This window comes from Mobula birostris, chromosome 25 (genome assembly GCF_030028105.1).
Source record: "Mobula birostris isolate sMobBir1 chromosome 25, sMobBir1.hap1, whole genome shotgun sequence".
NCBI lineage: Eukaryota > Metazoa > Chordata > Chondrichthyes > Myliobatiformes > Myliobatidae > Mobula > Mobula birostris.
In genome coordinates this window covers 18079332-18100378 of record NC_092394.1, presented here as the reverse complement: position 1 = coordinate 18100378, position 21047 = coordinate 18079332, and the positions used below count along the sequence as shown (strand labels likewise).

The following is a 21047-nucleotide window of genomic DNA, read 5'->3' as shown; positions in this document are numbered from 1 at the left end:
AGCACAGCAAGGAGTCTTGTCTCTTCTTGGTTTGGATATACCAAAGTCATTTGCAGTGCCCTGATCTCCATCTTATTCGAGATCAGCTCACCAAACATAGAGAAGAGATGAAAATTGGCACCTTAACATCCCTTGTTCATTTCAATGCTGTGTGTGCATTTGGTGCACTTTTAAATTGCGTTAGCAATGGACTGTGGCAAAACCAGATCCGGAAAGACCACCTATTAAATGCAGAGCACTTGACTTTAGGAGTACTGTTTGAAGGTCAAGAAGTCAAAAGAAAATTTAAACATCTTGATTTTTATTTGGATGAGGGTGATATCACTAGGATAACGAGTACTATGGTTTAAAAAAGAGATTGGATGAATTCCTGTGCTGCAAGAATTCTGGATGGTATTACAACAAAGCTATAGCACTGCAAGAGTAAAAAGAAATATTTGATAGGGCATTGATTGTTTCTTTGCTCACAATATTTTTCTTCCCTCAATATTAAAAAACAACAAATTCCAGACATAGAGATGAAATATCATTCCTCTGGATAAATTGTTTTTTCAAGCAATGTGAATAATATGAGATGTGAAAGTACATAAAAGAATACAGCACAGGTACAAGCCCTTCGACCCACAATGGTGTGCTTAACTAATTAAATTAGTAATGGAATGCCCAACTAAAGTAATTCCTTCTGCCTACACAATGCCCATATCCTTACATTTCGGGCACATTCATGTAGTGTAAAACCTGAACTGAATACAATTGTGAACCACTCATTTCCTTTAGGACTCGAACTTATAACTTATGCACCTTGTAATGAAATGATTCAATAGAGCACAGTCTGTAAGCTATCACATGTCAAAAATGCAAAGTGCTCTGGAAAAATGAACTGGATGGAATCATTTTATGTGCTCTGATTTCCACATCAAGCTTTGATGTAAATTCTGTGTTTTCAAAGTGAAAGAAATAGATTTACTACATTTCCTTTAATAGAAAATTGTGAACTTTAAAAAAGGATAACTTTTCTGGATTCTGAATGCAATGACTTCTGGTGACTTTATCACATTAGTTATTTAAGTGTGGTATGATTTTTTTGATTCACATTATAGTTTGCAGCTGGCCATAAAGAAGTGATTTCCCATTGCATGTTCATAGTGAAATCATTCCTTGGTTTTCTCTTAATGTTTTCTCATACATAAGAATATATATTTTTTGTTTTAAGTGAATATTTGCCTACCATTGCAAGCTAAGCAGGAGACTTCAATTTTACAAATACACTCATTGGCCACTTTATTAGGTACACCTACTCTGTAATGCAAATATTTAACCAGTCAATGGTGTGACAACAACTCATTGCATAAAAGCACATAGACATGGTCAAAAGGTTCTGTTGTTGTTCAGATCAAACAGCAGAATGAGGAAGAATGAGTCCTGCCAAACGATCTCTGCCTCAAACATTGACTGTACTTTTTTTCCCATAGATGCTGCCTGGCCTGCTGAGTTCCTCCAGCATTGTGTGTGTGTAGAATGGGGAAGAAATGTGATCTAAGTGACTTTGTATGTGTTTGAGTATCTCAGAAACTGCTCATCTCTTGGCATTTTCACGCACAACTAGGGTTTATAGAGAATGGTGTGGCAGTTCTGTGAACGAAAACGCTTTGTTAATGATAGAGGTCAGAGGAGAATGACCAGATTAGTTGATGACAAGACATGCTGACAAGAAGACGTCAGTAACTCAAATAACTGCACATTACCAGAGCGGTGTGCAAAAGACAACACCAGGTTTCACTCCTGTACCTAAGAAAGCGACCACTGACTATATATTGCAATGTCTAGTGTTCATGGAATACGCAACAGACCTAATCTCCCCTACGTCCTGGTTCTGGCAGCCGAGAGCAGGCCCAAAAACGCGGGGCAAGACCGCACTTTCCACCCGGGCTCAGGGAACGCCACACAGCGAGCCAGTGCGCTACCCTCGGGTTGGCCATGGGCGTGTGGCAGTGGGCCCAAGGATGCGCGACCCTCGGGAGGGGTGGGGGGGGAGGACGTCGTGGAGTGGTGGATGCGTGGCGTGGACTCGATCACGCGCGCTACCCTCGGGTGGGCCATGGGCGCGTGGCAGTGGACCCAAGGACGCGCGACCCTCGGGAGGGGTGGGGGGGGGGCGTCGTGGAGTGGTGGATGCGTGGCGTGGACTCGAGCACGCGCGACCGTCAGGGGCGTGGAGCGGTGGGCGCGAGGACAAGCGGGTCCTGGGTCCCGTCGACAGCGTCGAAGTCTCAAATGGCGGAGTTAGCGCAGCAGTCCATAGGAAAAGAAAACCATGCGGTGACCCTCGGGGAAAGCCCTGTCCCTTTCTAAGTAGTGTTTTCCCTCTTTGGTGGCGGCCCATACGGATTTTTTTTTGGGGGGGGGAGTTCTGTCAGGGTTGCCATGGCGACTGCGACATGGGACCTGCTACTGCTCCTGGCTGTGCTGTTCCGTTACTCGGCCGGAGCCAAACTCAACGTCCCCAAGATCCTGCTGCCTTACTCCGCCACCGTGAGGGTCAACTTCACCCTGGAGGCCGACGAAGGGTGCTATGGTTGGTGAGCTGACCTACGGCTGTCGGGAGAGAGCCGCGGCCTTGTATACTAGTCGGACAAAGTTCTGGTATCTTAGTTCACTTCAAAGAGTGCGCAAAACATTGACGAGGATGTTGTCAGGCCGCCAACGACTTGGTTACAGGGAGCGATTGGCTAGAATTCTATTCCGTGGAGCGTAGTAGAACTTATAGAGGCGTATTTGCATCATGAAGGTAGAGATAGAGTGAATACACACAGTCTTTTCCCCAGGGTTGGGGAATTAAGAGCTAAGGGTATGGGTTGAAGGTGATAGGGGAGAGGTTTAATGGGAACCTCAAGGGCAACTTTTTCACCCAGAGTGGTCAGTGTATAAAATGAGTTGCCGAAGGAAGTGGTCGAGAAAGCTGCATTAATAACGTAGGATCTCCCAGTGGCCTCACATTTTAATTCCAGGTCCCATTCCCATTCTGATATGCCTGCTCTACTGTCAAGATGAAGCCACACTCAGGTTGGAGGAACAACACCTTATATTCCGTCTGGGTAGCCTCCAACCCGATGGCATGAACATTGACTTCTCTTACTTCCGTTAATGCCCCACCTCCCCCTCATACCCCATCCGTTATTTATACATATATATTCTTTTTCTTTCTCTCCTTTTCCTCCCTCTGTCCCTCTCACTATACTCCTTGTCCACCCTCTGGGCTTTTCCCCTCCCCCTTTTCTTTCTCCCTAGGACTCCTGTCCCATGATCCTCTCATATCCCTTTTGCCAATCACCTGTCCAGCTCTTGGCTCCATCCATCCCCCTCCTGTCTTCTCCTATTATTTTGGATCTCCCCCTCCCCCTCCCACTTTCAAATCTCTTAACTAGCTTTTCTTTTCAGTCAGTCCTGACGAAGGGTCTCGGCCCGAAACGTTGACTGTACCTCTTCCTAGAGATGCTGCCTGGCCTGCTGCATTCACCAGCAACTTTTATGTGTGTTGCTTAATAACGCACAAAAACATTTGGACAACTACGTGGATAGGAAAGGCTTAGAGGGATACAAGCAAATGGGACTAGTTTGATGAGCCTGGACTAACTGGGATAAAGGACCTGTTGCTGTACTGTATGACTCTTGACACTGAGATAAACAATCATTCTGACTCTGGAGTAACCCCAATGGATCCAGAAAATTGAAAATACTTTTTAAAGAAAGAGGGCGATAGAACATTTTAGAATATAGGTTAGTTCGCCTAACTTCTGACATTGTGAAAATGCCGGATCTACTGTGCAGAAATAACCACAGGGCAAAGCAGGCCAAAACATAAGGCAATCAAGATTAGTCAATGTGATACTATGAGAGGGAAATCATGTTTGACTAATTTGCTAGAGTTCAGAAGTAGAGTGGGTAAAGAGTAGATGTAGTGTATTTGAAGGATTAAGATTACCTTTTTAACATGTGACAAATAAAGTTAATCTTTAATAGAGCTCACCTTTCCAGAAGACATTCAGTTAGGTGTCACATACATGACAAATGCACAAGTTAATGGGCACAGGGTAAGGGTGATGCTTTGGTCTTGATAGCAGAGTAGTTAACTGATAGAAAATGCTGAGTAGAGAGAGATAAATGAACAATTTTCATACTGGCAATGGGAAATTAGTGGGGTGACAACAAACAAGATGCTGGAGGAACTCAACAGATGAGGCAGCCTCTGTGGAGGGTATAGGTATCACTGTTTTAGTTCGAGACTCTTCAGCTGCTCCGATGAAAGGTCTTGACAGGAAAGGTCAAGTGTCCATTTCCTACTGCAGATGTTGCCTGACCCTTTGAATTCCCCCAGCACCTTGTTTGTTACTTCAGATTCTAAGATCTGCTGTAATGTACAGGAATAAGTGTTGGTGTTTCAACTATTTTGTAGTACTCTTTGATTACTTGGGTTAAAAGGCTAAGTGTTGTCGACAAACGTGTTGAGGTAAGTGGAAAGTTGTGAGCAGGGCACAAAATGGGTGGTCATAAGTTGTCAAATGGAGTAAAATATCGAAAATGTGAGGTTATTTTTGGATTGCTCCTCGAGTCGCGTGTGATGTTTAACATCACTATAACATGGATTCAGTATTTTCCCTAGAGGCAGAGAGCTTTCTTAAATTAAGATTATTCAGGTGCAGGGTTGAAAACTTTTAACCTTTTCAGAATTCCAACTTTCCAGTAATTAAATTCCAACCCTGGAGGTGGTTCTCCAACTTCCAGATCTGCTATTACAGCTGCGAAGCACAACGAACGGTTTGAGATCCATGTCTGCCCTGCAGGAATGTTCTGATCTTCCAGACCTGCAAACAGTTTCTACCCCCTAAGGCCCACCTGCCTTGCCTCACCATTTACTAGCTTGCTAATAGTTCTAAAGAATCTCCAACTCTATATTAATTTTGAATTTTTGAATCTATTTTAATATTTCATCCATCTCACAACATCACAGAGTAAAATTCTTCGCGTTATGACTCTGTCACAATGTACAGACGTGAATTTGTAAGTCTAATGGTTTGTAGAAAGAAGCTGTCCCATAGCCTGTTGATCCTGGCTTTGATACTGCAATACCATTTGTCAGACGGAAGCAGCTGAAACAGTTTATGGTTGGGGTGACTGGTGTCTCCGATGATCTTCCAGGCCTACTTTACGCACCTGCTGCTGTAAATGTTCTCAGTGGAGGGAAGTTCACATCCACAGATGCACTGGGCTGTCCATACCACTCTCTGTAGTGCCCAGCGGTCAAGGTTGGTGCAGTTCCCATACCAGGCGGTGACACAGTCAGGATGCTTTCAGTGGTGTCCCTGTAGAAGGTCTTGATGATTTTGGGGCTCATGCCAAACTCCTTCAGTCACCTGAGATGGAAGAGACGCTGCAGTGCTTTTTTATCCCCACACAGCCGGTGTGTACAATCCAGATGATATCTTCAGTGGTGTGTATACTGAGGAACTTGAAACTACTCGCCCTCTCAAAGTGCAGTTCCATTGATGTTGATCAATGCCTGTGATGTCATTCAGCAGAAGTAAGGTTGAAGGGGAAAAATAAATTGGCCATGATTGAATGGTGGAGCAGACTTAATGGGCCAAAAGACCTAATCCTACTCATACTGTATGTCTTATGGTCTAAGTGGATAGAGAGCACTCACAGCACTGGAGGGTGTATATATAGGCAAGTGGTATATGAAAGTCACTGGTAGGATTCGGCTCCCTCAATGGTGGGCCTAGGTACCAGGGATCCGCAGATGAGGTACTAAGGCACGAGGCCAGTCCAGTCTTATGGGGATTAGAGTTCAGATCCAGTTCTAAGTGCATGTATACTGCACTGAAACAGACCCTTCAGCCCATTAGCTCCATTCTGACTATTAAGCCACACTTACACTAATAGTACACCAATGTAATTTTATTTTTCCCACATCACCATCAACTTCCTCTAGATCAGGGGTTCCCAATCTGGAGTCCATGGACCCCTTGGTTAATGTTAGGGGTTCATGGACCCCAGCTGTACATTCTACTAGTCACTTCTTCGTTCGAAGCAATTTTATTTATTCATTGGGGTAACAGCTTCTTCCCTCAGGCTGCTACCACCGAGAGCTCATGACTAGGACAGCGAGTTGTTTACTGTTTTCCCCTGCTGCGCACTACATGCATTTTGTATTGTATTTTATTAACTTATTTAAAGTAATATTATTTTATGTCCCGTCTGTGATATATCTTTTGTGGGTGCCCCGTGGTCCAGAGGAATGTTGTTTCCTTTAGTTGTATATGTGTATAGTCGGATGACAATAAACTTGAACTTGGTTTACAGTGACCATTTAAACAGTCAACCCCATGTCTGATATGTGGGCGGAGACTTGCACACCAGGGAAATCCCACACGGTCACAAGGAGGAAGCACCAACTCCAAACATACAGCTCTAGAGGTTTTTTGTGAGGCAGCAGCTGTCCTGGCTGTGCCACTGTAGCATCCCATGGTCTGTCATGATGTGGCACTGGAATAGAGCACTAGCAAGTATAGTTAGGTCACTTTATAACAATGGGGTACAACACTAGTTGGCGTAGATCTGCTTTACTATGACTCTAGTGTACTACACTGGCAGGTGTAGATATATCATCATATAACATTGTTACTTTGCTGGATTAACATAGATTTCTCAATGGGATTAACTGGGATTGAAAGATCTCTTTCAAAGAGTTGATCCAGGTATAAAGAGCTATGAGATTCTTTCAATTACTATCCTCATCACAGTCTCCGCCTTGCATTTCACTCTTGTTCAGGAGCGTCTCTTGCACACTAGTTTGAAATACAGCAATTATTGAGAGCGTACAGGAAATGTGTTCAGCTCTCTGACATAGAAATACATATCTTCTAAGCCAGCTGTTTAATAAGAACGTTTATGTATTTTTCTGAAAAGCCTGAACAAGAAACAATTTATTAACTTCAGAAGTGGCTTGGTTTGTAAATTTGGCCCTTTTTGCATTTTTCCAGTTGGGGTCCCAAGGTAGACTGCTACTCCTCCCCAATCCTCTCCTGCTACTTTACTTGACATTTAATCATACAAATTATTTAAACCTTGTCTTATCCCTGATCTCTTACAAGGCAGTAGGATAATAATGCCAGTCACTTGTAGTGTCTGCATTCGACATGCTAGGGAGAGCCAAGTTTTCTCAAAAGAACATTATTGAATAATCAGAATCAGGTTTATTATCACCAGCATGTGTTGTGAAATTTGTTAACTTAGCAGTAGCAGTTTAATGCAATACATAATATAGAAGAAAAAATAATAACAATGAATATTCATAAATCAATAACGGTATACATATATTGAATAGATTAAAATTGTGCAAAAAACAAAAATAATATATATATTTAAAAAGTGAGGTAGTGTTCAAGGATTCAATGCCCATTTGGGAATCGGATGGCAGAGGAGAAAAAGCTGTTCCTGAATCGCTGTGAATATGCATTCAGGTGTCTATACCTCCTACCTGATAGTAGCAGTGAGAAAAGGGCATGCCCTAGGTGCTGGAGATTCTTAATAATGAATGCTGCCTTTCTGAGACACATTCCTTGAAGATGTCCTGGGTGCTTTGTAGGCTAGTACCCAAGATGGAGCCAACTAAATTTACAACCCTCTGCAGCTTCTTCCAGTTCTGTGCAGTAGCTCCCCCCCCCCCGACATACCAGACGGTGATGCAGTCTGTCAGAATGCTCTCCTCAGTACACCTATAGAAGTTTTTGAGTGTATTTGTTGACATGCCAAATCTTTTCAAACTCCTAATAAAGTATAGTCATTATCTTGCCTTCTTTATAACTGCATCGATATGTTGGGACCAGGTTAGGTCCTTAGAGACCTTGACACCGAGGAACTTGAAACTACTCACTCTCTCCACTTCACCACACCACTAATTAGCATATCTCACTCTTATACTCCCACTCGTCATCATCTGAGAGTCTACCAACAATAGTTGTATCATCAGCAAATTTATAGATGGTATTTGAGTTATGCCTAGTCACACAGTCATGGATATAGAGAGTAGAGCAGTGGGCTAAGCACACACCCCTGAGATACACGAATGTTGGTCAGCAAAGAGGAGGAAATGTTATCACCTATCCCCACAGATTGTGGTCTTCCGGTTAGGAAGTCAAGGATCCAATTGCATTGGGAGGTACAGAGGCCCAGGTTCTGCAACTTCTCAATCAGGATTGTGGGAATGATGGTATTAAATGCTGAGCTATAGTTGTGTTTGAATGAAATTCTAGTAATTTTATTGTCAAGTTTACGAGACTGAGCTTTTCTTTCCTTGTTGTCGTAAACTAAATTGGATTCACATGCTTGTGTCTTTTCACTGTTCTTTAGATCCATCATTTGTGTAAATCTGCAATTTATTATCTGGATATACTAGTTTTAGTGAAATTGTCACTAAATTATCAGGATCCATAAAGTAAATTATTCACACCATTATAAATTGAGAGTGATTGTATTTTAGGTAATGCACAAACTGGGGTGGAAATAACATGTATAGGATGAATTACATTTAAGGGATAGAGGCTGAGCAGTGAGTGAGTACAATGTCAGGGAACATTATTTTGGGGGAAACAAAGTTCAGCTTAAGGTGAAGCAGAAAGATCTGAGATACTTGAAAACAACTGTGCTATTGCTTGATCTCATACTCGAGACTGGGAAAGAAATTGAGCATTTACTAACAAAAATGATTAGTAAAGTCAATAATGGGAGTGTCATGTGCTTGTAAAGTATTATGTTGTAGACTTGCTTTAGATTTTATGCCCCATTGAATGATATGCCACACATTTAATTATGTCTCATTATATGATTGAATCTTTTTTTTTGTCTTTTCTTTTTCAATCTTTTTATTAATTTCAAAATATAGAAACAAAACATAGCAATAATACAGATAATATGAGATGTATTGTTACATTTAAAAACAGAGTAATTGCAAAACCAAATAGTGGAAATTACCAAAACTCCCATACATGTAGAACTGATCACGGATAATATAAAGGAAAAAAAAAGGAAAAAGACAAAAAAAAAGAAAAAAAAACCCATCCCAAAAGAAAAAAAAACAACTAAACTAAACTAAAAGACTTGGGCAAAACTAACAACTGAAAAATGGAAAAGAAGAAAACCTCAGCGTCGACGCCTCCATTCCCCTCCAACAACAGTACAGAGAAATAAAACCAGTTTGGAAATTATCAAATTACATCAAATGAAAATGCTGAATAAATGGCCTCCAAATTTTTTCAAACTTAATAGAAGGGTCATAAACTGCACTTCTAATTTTCTCCAAATTCAGACACACCATAGTTTGTGAAAACCAATGAAATACTGTAGGAGGGTTGATCTCTTTCCAGTTCAACAAGATGGACCTTCTAGCTATTAAAGTAAGAAATGCAATCATCAAGAAATGAATCTTGAATGTGGATATACATTTTACGAAGTTTTTAAGCTGTTAAATGTAGCAATTGGAATTAGGAAATTAATTAAAATTATTATAATGAAAATGTTAATGTTAATCTATTACAACATAATTAACTTTAAGTAGTTTAACAGGCCTTACTTTGAAATATAGTGTATAGCTCGGCATACTAATGGATATCTGCTACATACAAATGAGTGTTTGGGAGACTAGCAGAATGGATTGGGATGGATTTGCCAACTGCTGCTGGGCTGCAGACATCGTCCACCAAGTGGGAGTGAGGCACTTTTTCCATTCTTCACCTTCCACTCATCACCCGAGCTCTTGAGCCATAACAATTGGAGGCTATGTTATGCTGAGCACTGAGCAGACTGACTCACTCACTGAGCCAGTAACACCAGCTGATGGCCTCTTCTCTCTTGTCACAGCTGTTTTTGTGATGCTGTCCCACACACATTTTATCAATTTCCAATTTATGAACAGTTCAGGTTGCAAACAATTCTAAGGAACGGAGCCCTGTCAGAATCTGTGTTGTGACTGTTTTTACACACAGCAAGCTTCCAGGAGAATCCAAGAGAATCTCACTCTTGTGACACAATATTTTATACTTTGAGACAAAGATAAATGATTGCTTAGATCACTTACTTTAACATTTGAAATATAGCAATGTAAATTCACAGAGTTACATATAGTGGTAGCACATCCCAACAAGCAGGACCCCTTTGGGTATGTAATATTGGTGTCTGTTCCAAAAGCCTCAATATAAACTCCAGACACCCAAAATATAAATTGGCTCCATGAGTGATGAAAACAAATGTATCCTGAATTGTGCCTTAACAATGTGCTAATAGCATGAGCGTTCATTGATTGAATTTTCAAAAGGCTCTTGACAAGGTGCCACACATGAGGCTGCTGAACAAACACCCATGATATTACAGGAAAAATACTTGCATGAATAGGGCATTGGCTGATTGGCAGGAGGCAAGGAGTGGGAACAAAGGGAACCTTTTCTGGTTGGCTGCCTGTAACTAGTGGCTTTCCACAGGGGTGTGTTGGGACCACTTCTTTTTATGTTACATGTCAATGATTGGATGATGGAGTTGATGGCTTTGTGGCCAAGTTTCCAGGTAATAGGAAGATGAGTGGAGGGGCAGGTAATGTTGAGGAAGCAGAAAGACTGCAGAAGGACTTGGATCAGGAGAATGGGCAAAGTAGTGATACACAGTGTCAGGAAGTGTATGGTAATATGCACTTTGGTAGAATAAATAAAAGGGTAGGCTATTTTCTAAATGGAGAGAAAATACAAAAATCTGTGGTACAAAGGGACTTGGGAGTCCTCATGCAGGATTTCCTAAAGGTTAATTTGCAGGTTGAGTCTGTGGTGAGGAAGGCAAATGCAATGTTAGCATTCATTTCAAGAGGACTAGAATATAAAAGCAAGGATGTAATATTGAGGCTTTCTAAAGCACTGGTGAGGCCTCTCTTGGAGTATTGTGAGCAGTTTTAGGCCCTTATCTGAGAAAGGATGTGTTGTCATTGGAGGGGGTTCAAAGGAGGGTTCACGAAAATTATTCTGAGATTGAAAGGCTTGTCATATGAGAAGCATTTGATTGCTCTGGGCTTGTATTCACTGGAATTCAGAAGAATGGGGGGAGGGAAAATCTCATTGAAACCTATCAAATGTTGAAATGCCTTGATAGAGTGAAAATGGAGAGTGTGTTTCCTATGGTGAGAGAGTCAAGATCAGAGGACATCCTCTCAAAATAGAGGATATTGTAAATGTATCCTCTCATTTACAGTGGAGATGAGGAATTTCTTTAGCCAGAAAGTGGTGAATCTTTGGAATTCGTTGCCACAGGCCGCTGTGGAGGCCAAGTCATTGGGTATATTTAAGGCAGAGATTGGTAGATTCTTGTTGGACATGAAGGGTTATGGAAGAAGGCAGGAGATCAGAACTGAGAGAAAAATGGATCAGCCATGATGAAATGGTGGAGCAGACTTGATGGGCCAAATGGCCTAATTCTGCCTCTATATCTTATGATCTTATTGTTTTCGTTTTTGTAGTTTAAATGGGACAGAAACCAGTGATTGGCCATAAAGTACCAGTTGGAAGTTGAATTATGGACAGGTTTTATTTCCTGAAGATTGGTTCTCATTTTAGTTCATCCATAATGTCACGATACCAGATTGATCCCTAACACTGGGAACTGTCAGTATTGAGAAAAAGAACAAGTCCAGATATATATCACACAGGAGAAAATTGCAGATGATGAAAATCCAAAGCAATACATGCAAAATAATGGAGGAACTCAGCAGGCCAGACAGCAGTAAATGGACTCTTTTCCATAGATACTCCTTGGCCTGCTGATTTCCCCCAGTATTTTGTGTGTGTTCCAGATATGTATATTGTCCTCAAGTTTATTAGAGTTGGCATGCTAATAAAGTAATTAAATTCATGTAACTCAGATTTAATCTACAATGTTTGTTATAAGTGAGATGATAAATTCTGAATCTGACTGAAGCTTACGTTGTATGAATATGAGTTTGTCACTCTTGTAAAATGAATACAGTGAACAATAGCAACACGCATCAAAGTTGCTGGTGAATGCAGCAGGCCAGGCAGCATCTCTGCCTAGCCTGCTTTTCTGAAACGTCAACTGTACCTTTCAAATCTCTTACTAACTCTTCCTTCAGTTAGTCCTGATGAAGGGTCTCGGCCTGAAACGTCGACTGTACCTCATTCCTAGAGATGCTGCCTGGCCTGCTGCGTTCACCAGCAACCTTGATGTGTGTTGCTTGAATTTTCAGCATCTGCAGAATTCCTCTTGTTTACAGTGAACAATATTGTATTCATACTAATCAAATAACTGAATAGTTCTTTTTTATGGCAGGTTTTCAACACGACCAGATATAGCAACTGTTGAACCTGTGTATCAGAATGATACTGACTGTTCCAATACTGCAGTGATATCTGCCCGTTCAACACAACCTACTCGCCTCACCAGCATAATTATAGCAGAGGAAGCAGGTAACTATCAAGTGATTAATATAATTATAGGATAGACATGAATTGAAAATATAACTCAACTACAGTGGATTCTGGTTAATTGGGACACATCGGAACCAATACATTTTGGCTCAATTAATCAGCTGTTCCTATTAGCCAAAGTTTCATAGAAATGGTTAAAATGGTATAAAAAAGACAAACTGCCGTTTAACTGAGTAACAAATGATGTAATTAATGAAATGCAGAATAAATTAGAACACTACCAAAACTATTACAGTATTATAAAACTGTGTTTCTAATAGTTATCCATGGAGGGATTCATTCGGTTTACACTGACATGTTCTTTTGACTGTAAATGAACAAAATCAGTGCAGACACCTACTGCCTTTAAGTAGTGCTTTTGATAATTGCATCCTCCAAATCTTAATTTTCATTGTAACATTCAAGATGATTGTTAATACCTTCAAATTCTTCGTAGTTCCTAACTTGAGGTAGTGAAATTGTTTCATTTTCTCTCCTGGCTGTTTCTGCTATCTCCTAGCTTGAAACAACAGTTTTGAACTGCCTTACTATTTATTTGCCTACTATCGGTGACAAAAATCACTGCTTTTTGAACACAAACATCCAAGTGATGCTGTTCAAAAACTGTTTGCTCTAAGCACGGTGTATTGTCAAACGGCCACACAACATGCAAGCGACTTACGCAAGTTAGAAAATGTTCGACAGCAGTGTTCTGTCCCAATTAAGCGAATGTCCCAAATAAAAAAATGGAATCCCAGCTATTTTCTCGATTTGTTTTTGTTCTTTAAGAGTTGTCCCAAGTAAGCAGTTGCCCTGATTAACGGATGGCCCAATTAACTGGAATCCACTGTACTAATTTGGTATTGAATAAATGACAGAGTGGACATTTGATATTCCTCAATTAGATCTCTCAAAATAGCTTATCCCTCAGGATTGAGGATAACTTATTTTTACTACCCACAATTGTATTGATTCTGAGTTAGCTGCAATATGAGACTCGTACATCCTGCCATTAGTGGGGCAGGAGGTACCTGATAGGATGGATGGGTGGTAGTCTTTCCACCATTTTTGTTAGGCTTTTGAAGAATGTATTCAAGTTTTCAATGCCATTCTGTACTTCAGTGATCCTCATGAGTCAGCAGAGATGGTAACTATTTTGAAGTAAGGTTTGAGGATTTTCTTGAACTATTTCATTTTTCTATCCCTGTTTTGTTTTTGGCGGAGACCTGGCTGACAAGTATAACAGTGTATTAAGCATTGGGCAATGCCACAGTTATTCCTTGATGTTGTGGATGGTAGCGGGCCAAATCTCAAATACCAATTAATCAGTACAGGAAGGTGCTGGAGAGCCAAGTGGAATGTTGTCATGTTGTCATCCTAAACAGAAGAGCTGGTCATTGACCTTAGGAAGTGGGTCAGCACCCATGCTCCTGTTAACATCAACAGTGCTAAGGTTGAGAGGGTGAAAGATTCAAATTCCTAGGAGTGAACATCACCAATAGCCCGTCCTGTTCCAACCATGTTGATGCTATGGCCAATAAAGCACACTAACATCTACTTACGTTGAAGGCTAAAAGAATTTTGGCATGTCCCTGTCGACCCTTACTAAACTTTTATCAATGCAGCATAGAAGGTATCTTATCCAAATTCATTATGGCTCGATATGGCAACTGTTCTGCTTGTGACTACAAGAAAGAGAGTTGTGGACACAACTCAGCACATCACAGACTCCATGAACCCTGTCTGCACTCCTTGCTGCTTCAGGAGAACAGCCAACATAATCAAAGACCTCACCCACTGTAGACATTCTGTCTTCTCTCTCCTCCCATTGGGCAGAAGTTACAAAAACTCAGAAACACATACTGATTAAGACCAGGGCAGCCACTATCCCACTGTTGTAAGACTATTGAACAGTCCCAAGTGGGATAGAGTGGACTCAACCTCCCAATCTATCTTGATATGGTCTTGCATTTTATTGCTTACCTGAACTGTACTTTCTCTGTAACTTTAACACTTTATTCTGAATTCTGTTATTGTTTTTCCTTGTACTATTTCAATATCCTCTTGTAATGAAATGATCTGTATGCAAAACAAAGTTTTTCATTATACCTCAGTATATGTGACAGTAATAAACCAATTTATCAAAACTTTTGATTATTTGGATTATTGTTCATCTCTCATAATGTAGCAGGTCCCAGTTTCTAGACCAGGAGCGTTGCCAAGAGGTGTGCTTGTCTTTCTGGCAAAACAGAATTGTTATGACAATACAGTGCTCCAAATATTTTGTCAGTAGGAAGACTCTGTCAGAGCTAACTTTCTGTTCTTTTTGTTTGCAATGTGGAGGGATTACATTTTTTCTGATTCTGGCTTGGATATTGCCCAGGAGGATCAATTTTCTCCATCTGGGATACAGACCAAAGCTTTTTCAATGTTGGAATAGAAGTCTTTCTTCATTACATCTGTAGATTCCAAGCTTGGAATTAAAAAGTTCAAAGTTCAAGTTGGATGTTGGTCCTTTTTTAAAATTGGGTTCTTTTGGGTTTCTTGCTTTGTGGCTACCTGTGAGCAGACGAATCTCAAGGTTGGATAATTTATAAATACTTTGATAATAAATGTACTTTGAACTTTAAACACATACAAACTGTGATAGTTTAATGGAATACTCTGCTATTATTTGTAATGGATTAATGCATCGTCAAGGCCCTGTGTGCTTCAAGATCTCCAGTGAGAAGCACAATAGGAATAATCAAATTATTGAAAAGGAAATGTAAGTTGTCATCACATAATATGAATTTTGAAACAAAAATAATATTTTGCAATGCCATAAGGAATATTGCAATATTTTGTAAGAGTATTTCAGGAAAATTCAAATTAATTACATGAATAGAGTTGAGTATCTTTCATTGGGGTAGTTGGAGATTGTGTAAGCTTCAGTGCTAAATCAAGGATTACACTCCACTCTACCACAGAAAGAGTACTTCATTAAGAATTATAGTTTTTCAGATGCAGTATTAAACTAAAGCCTTCTCAGGTGCACAAAAGATACCCATGACAAGATTTTGAAAAATAGCTGGGCAATTCTTCCCTGTGTCCCAGCGTTTGGAGTTTAAGGAGATTTGGCATGTCACCAAAGACTAGCAAATTTCTGCATGTGTAACATGGAGAAAATTATCTTCTGATGAAGGGCCTCGGCCTGAAACTTCAACTGTTTACTCTTTTCCATAGATGCTGCCTGGCCTGCTGAGATCCTCCAGCATTTTGTGTGCATTGCTTTGGATTTCCAGCATCTGCAGATTTTCTCATGTTTGTTGAGAATATTTTGACTAGTTGCATCACTATCTGGTAAGGAGGTGCTAGTGCACAGGATCAGAAAAAGTTGCAGAGGGTTGCAAATTCAGCCAGCTTTACACCATGGGCACTAGCATCCCTACCATTGAGAACATCTGCAAAAGGCAGTGCCTCAAGGCTGCAAACCTCATTAAGGACTCTTACCATATGGGGCACATCCTCTTCTCATTATTACCATCAGAGAGGAGGTACAGGAGCTTGAAGACATACACTCAGATATTTTAAGAACAGCTTCTTCCCCTCCATTTTCTGATCGGTTCATAAACCCATGAACACTACCTCATTATTGCTCTTTTTTGCACTATTTTTTGATATATTTATTGTAAGTTATAGTAATTCTTAATTGTATTCCACTGGGCTGGGCTAGATTGAACTGAACTGAAACTGAATGTTCATGGACTGTCTCAATGACTTTGTAGTTTGATGTTTTATATTGGTTTTTTTTGCTATTTGCATGATTTGTTCATTTTTTTGTGCTTTGGGAGTTGTGATGTTTTCCTTTGAACAGGTTCCATGGTTTTCTTTTTTTTGTAGATGTCTGTAGGAGAACATATCTCGGAGTTGTATACTGCATATATACTGCATAGTTGTATATTGCAGAGTTGTATACGGCCCTTGAAGACAGAAGCGGGTGAATTTATTATGGGGAACAAGGAAGTGGCAGACGAGTTGAACAGGTACTTTGGATCTGTCTTCACTAGGGAAGACACAAACAATCTCCCAGATGTAATAGTGGCCAAAGGACCTAGGGTAATGGATGAATTGAAGGAAATTTATATTAGGCAGGAAATGGTTTTAGATAGGCTGTTGGGTCTAAAGGCTGATAAGTCCCTGGGACCTGATGGTCTGCATCCCAGGGTACTTAAGGAGGTGGCTTTAGGAATCGTGGATGCATTGGTAATCATTTTCCAATGTTCTATAGATTCAGGATCAGTTCCTGTGGGTTAGAGGGTGGCTAATGTTGTCCCTCTCTTCAAGAAGGGAGGAAGAGAGAAAACAGGGAATTATAGACCGGTTAGCCTGACGTCGGTGGTGGGAAAGATGCTGGAGTCAATTATAAAAGATGAAATTACGACACATCTGGATAGCAGTAACAGGATTGGTCCGAGTCAGCATAGATTTACGAAGGGGAAATCGTGCTTGACTAAACTTCTGGAATTTTTTGAGGATGTAACTATGAAAATGGACAAGGGAGAGCCAGTGGATGTCAGAAAACCTGGACTTTCAGAAAACCTTTGATAAAGTCCCACATAGGAGATTAGTGGACAAAATTAGGGCACATGGTATTGGGGGCAGAGTACTGACATGGATTGAAAATTGGCTGGCTGACAGAAAACAAAGAGTAGCGATTAACAGGTCCCTTTTGGAATGGCAGGCGATGACCAGTGGGGTACCGCAGGGTTCAGTGCTGGGACCGCAGCTGTTTACAATATATATTAATGATTTAGATGAGGGAATTAAAAGTAACATTAGCAAATTTGCCGATGACACGAAGCTGAGTGGCAGTGTGAAATGTGAGGAGGATGTTATGAGAATGCAGGGTGACTTGGACAGGCTGGGTGAGTGGGCAGATGCATGGCAGATGCAGTTTAATGTGGGTAAATGTGAGGTTATCTACTTTGGTGGTAAGAACGGGAAGGCAGACTATTATCTAAATGGAGTCAAGTTAGGAAAAGGGGAAGCACAACGAGATCTGGGTGTTCTTGTACGTCAGTCACTGAAAGCAAGCATGCAAGTACAGCAGGCAGTGAAGAAATCTAATGGCATGCTGGCCTTCATAACAAGGGGAATTGAGTATAAGAGTAAAGAGGTCCTTCTGCAGCTGTACGGGGCCCTGGTGAGACCACACCTGGAGTACTATGTGCAGTTTTGGTGTCCAAATTTGAGGAGGGACATTCTTGCTATTGAGGGAGTGCAGCGTAGGTTCACAAGGTTAATTCCCAGGATGGCGGGACTGTCATATGTTGAAAGATTGGTGCGACTGGGCTTGTACACTCTGGAATTTAGAAGGCTAAGAGAGGATCTTATTGAAACGTATAAGATTATTAAGGGATTGGACACACTGGAGGCAGGAAGCATGTTCCCACTGATGGGTGAGTCCAGAACCAGAGGCCACAGTTTAAGAATAAGGGGTAGGCCATTTAGAACGGAGTTGAGGAAAAACTTTTTCACCCAGAGAGTGGTGGATATATGGAATGCTCTGCCCCAGAAGGCTGTGGAGGCCAAGTCCCTGGATGCTTTCAAGAAAGAGATGGATAGAGCTCTTAAAGATAGTGGAATCAAAGGTTATGGGGATAAGGCAGGAACTGGATACTGATTGTGGATGATCAGCCATGATCACAGTGAATGGCAGTGCTGGCTGGAAGGGCTGAATGGCCTACTCCTGCACCTGTTGTCTATTGTCTATTGCATACATATTTTGATAATAAATGTATTTTGAATCTTTGACATACAGTATGCCAGTGATAATAAACTTAATTTTGATCCACTGTATACCTCTCAATTAGCAACAATACGACAGATAATGTGGGCAGCATGTGTTTTGTGGTAAAAGGCTTTGCAGTTGGTTGTGTTTCCAACATTGCAACATTGATTACACTTCAAACAATATTTCAGAGTGGAAGCACTTTGCAGTGCTCAAAATTTATGCAAGGTGGTTTATTGTGTTTTTGAATTGCTAGGAAAATGTGAAGCTCAATTCAAATGATGCTGTTTGCTATTTGTATTGTAAAATAGTTAAATATTTCATGATGCTCATGTTTCTAATCTGCATCCTCAACCCTACCTCTGTCAAAGAATTTGAATTTGAAACGCATTAAATGGTGCAGTTTGTTTTTTTCACACATCGACTTCAGTTTTAAATAGCTTTTTACATTTTTAAATCTGCCTTTGCCATACAATTGAGTGTGGAGAAAATCATCTTTTGTTACAGTGACATGCTGCTTACAATTAATTTGTTGGGCTAATGGAAACAAATTAAAATTCAAATTGAAATTCATACAGCATGTGATGCAGCTAGTTCAAGTTTAGTTGTCATTCAACCATACACATTTAAACAGCTAAACAAAAGAGTGTTCCTCTGGGGCCAAGATGCAAAACACAGTACACGTGGTTACACGCAGCACATACATGTACTGTCACAAAAAGTAGCTCCAGGTACATGGGGTGTTGGCCTGGAGCCTCATTTCTGCAAGAACAAGTTTGCAGCAGTTCTTCATCTCACACTGGTTCAGCTGCAGACTGACAGATGAAGGCAATCCAGTTTATCGTCCTTGGAGCGAACAATGGAGAGCAGCGCTGACGGGAGAGCCAGCCTTCAGCCCTACAAGGATTCTGGCAGCCCCACACCTCCCTCCTGTGGGTGGCTGTAACAGGCAACCAGGTGGCATGAGAGTCTGGATCCCCCAATAACCAAGGCCACACAGCTCCCATGACATCGATCTCACCAATGAACCTGATGTTGTGCATTTAACATTTCTGTAGTAAGTGAGTAATGCAGTAAATATATTGTTTGATTAAGCATTCTTGTTCATTTAAATAATTCATTGCCGTTATATGTACAAAGTACATGAATGGCAAATGTCATCACATAACCTAGTCATACGTGCAAGCCTTGCTAAATGCAAAAAAAACTAGGTTAGACTCTCATTCCTGGTTCCGTCTTTTTCTTGCAATTCAAGTTATGTTTTGGAGTTACAAAACATAACAGTAGCGATGAGCAAGTTTAAAACAAACCTGAGACAACTGCCTGCCTGTTGAACTGTAGCGAGATGTTCAAGTTTTTAAAAAAACTGCATAGCATGTACTCTTTAGAAAAGAAGATAGGTGTGGTCAAGTTTTTTTAAAAAAGGCAAGAAATAGAAGAATCTATGCTTCATAAACAGTGAGTACTGTCTGATTCTAAAAAAAAGAGCAGAAATAGCTGGTTACATCAGAAAGATTGATGTTCCATTGCACAATGGACAACTGGCTCATGTATACTGAGCCAATTGAGCAGAATTTTGAAGCAAATGAAATTGCCAATGAAAAGCGAGTGCCAATTTACAGAGTGTTAGATTTAAAGGCATACAGTTTGTTTAGATGCTTGATTGCTCCAAACAATCCAGCTGAAATAAACTTTGCTGATATTGTGAAAGTAATGCAGGAGCATTTAGAACTGAAACCATTGTTGATTATAGAACATTTTAGGTTTCATAAGCAGAATCACAAGGAAGGGGAATCCATTTCAGCATACATGGTGGAATTGAAGAAGTTGGCTAAGCATTGCCAGTTCAGTAATAGGCTTAAAGATCAACTGAGAGATTGTTTAGTTTGTGGAATCTTACAAGAAAGCATTCAGAAATGGCTCCTAACTGAGGCACAACTTACAGCTATTTCAACTGCTCTTTTAAATGTATCAATGGAAACAGCAGACAGATGCCATTGAGTTGTAGTTGGGAATGAAAGTGAGTGTGCACAAAATTGTAATATCTAAACAGTAACTGGCCTGGCTGAACAATTTGTGTTATCACATACTGTACAACAAACCAATGCAGATTTAAAGGCAAAGCTTGCGGAAAATGTAACAAAGTAGGACGCACAAACAGCATGTCGGGCAGGCAAAAATAAATGGACTGCACAGGGAAGAGAAAAAGTCAAATTGCAGTTTCAAAAAGAACACTAATCTGCATGCTATTGATGAAAAATTGCATAATGATAGTGACATAGAACTAGGTGCCCTTGAGATTTACACTGTGAAAACTAACAATAGACAAGCTTACACCAGAAGTGAATGACAAATTAATTAAAATGGAATTTGACACTGGCTCAGCTGTTTTAGTCATTCCACAGAATGAGTTTGATCATATCCAACTAAGAATTTATACTGGAGAAAAGAAAACTCCTGTGGGAGTGACATTTGTAACAGTAAAATACAACAACTAGCAAGCCGCATTATGCTTGTATATGGTAAAAACAGGAGGGCCAGCATTGTGAGGCTTTGATTGGCTGAGACAATTACAACTTGACTGGAGATGCATCTATCATTTGCATGCCATATCCCCTGCAATAGAGTCAACTAAAAGTGAATTACGAAAGAAACTGGATGGTGCCACAACTGTCTCCATGCTGTACACCATGAACCACTGCCCAAGAGAGGTGCCAACCTCTGTGCCTCTGGTTGGAAAGCATATTGGACCAAGGGAA

The 21047-nt window shown here is 40.5% G+C and overlaps 1 protein-coding gene across 1 annotated transcript in view; it reads left to right on the top strand.

Annotated features, from left to right (window-relative positions):
• The first annotated feature begins 2424 nt into the window (after window positions 1–2424).
• LOC140187848 (nuclear pore membrane glycoprotein 210-like) overlaps window positions 2425–21047 on the top strand; it is a 148068-nt gene continuing 129445 nt past the window's right edge. Inside the window, exons 1-2 of the mRNA XM_072243645.1 lie at window positions 2425–2579; window positions 12379–12515. Coding sequence (XP_072099746.1) covers window positions 2425–2579; window positions 12379–12515 — 292 coding nt within the window. The remainder of the gene's footprint in view (window positions 2580–12378; window positions 12516–21047) is intronic.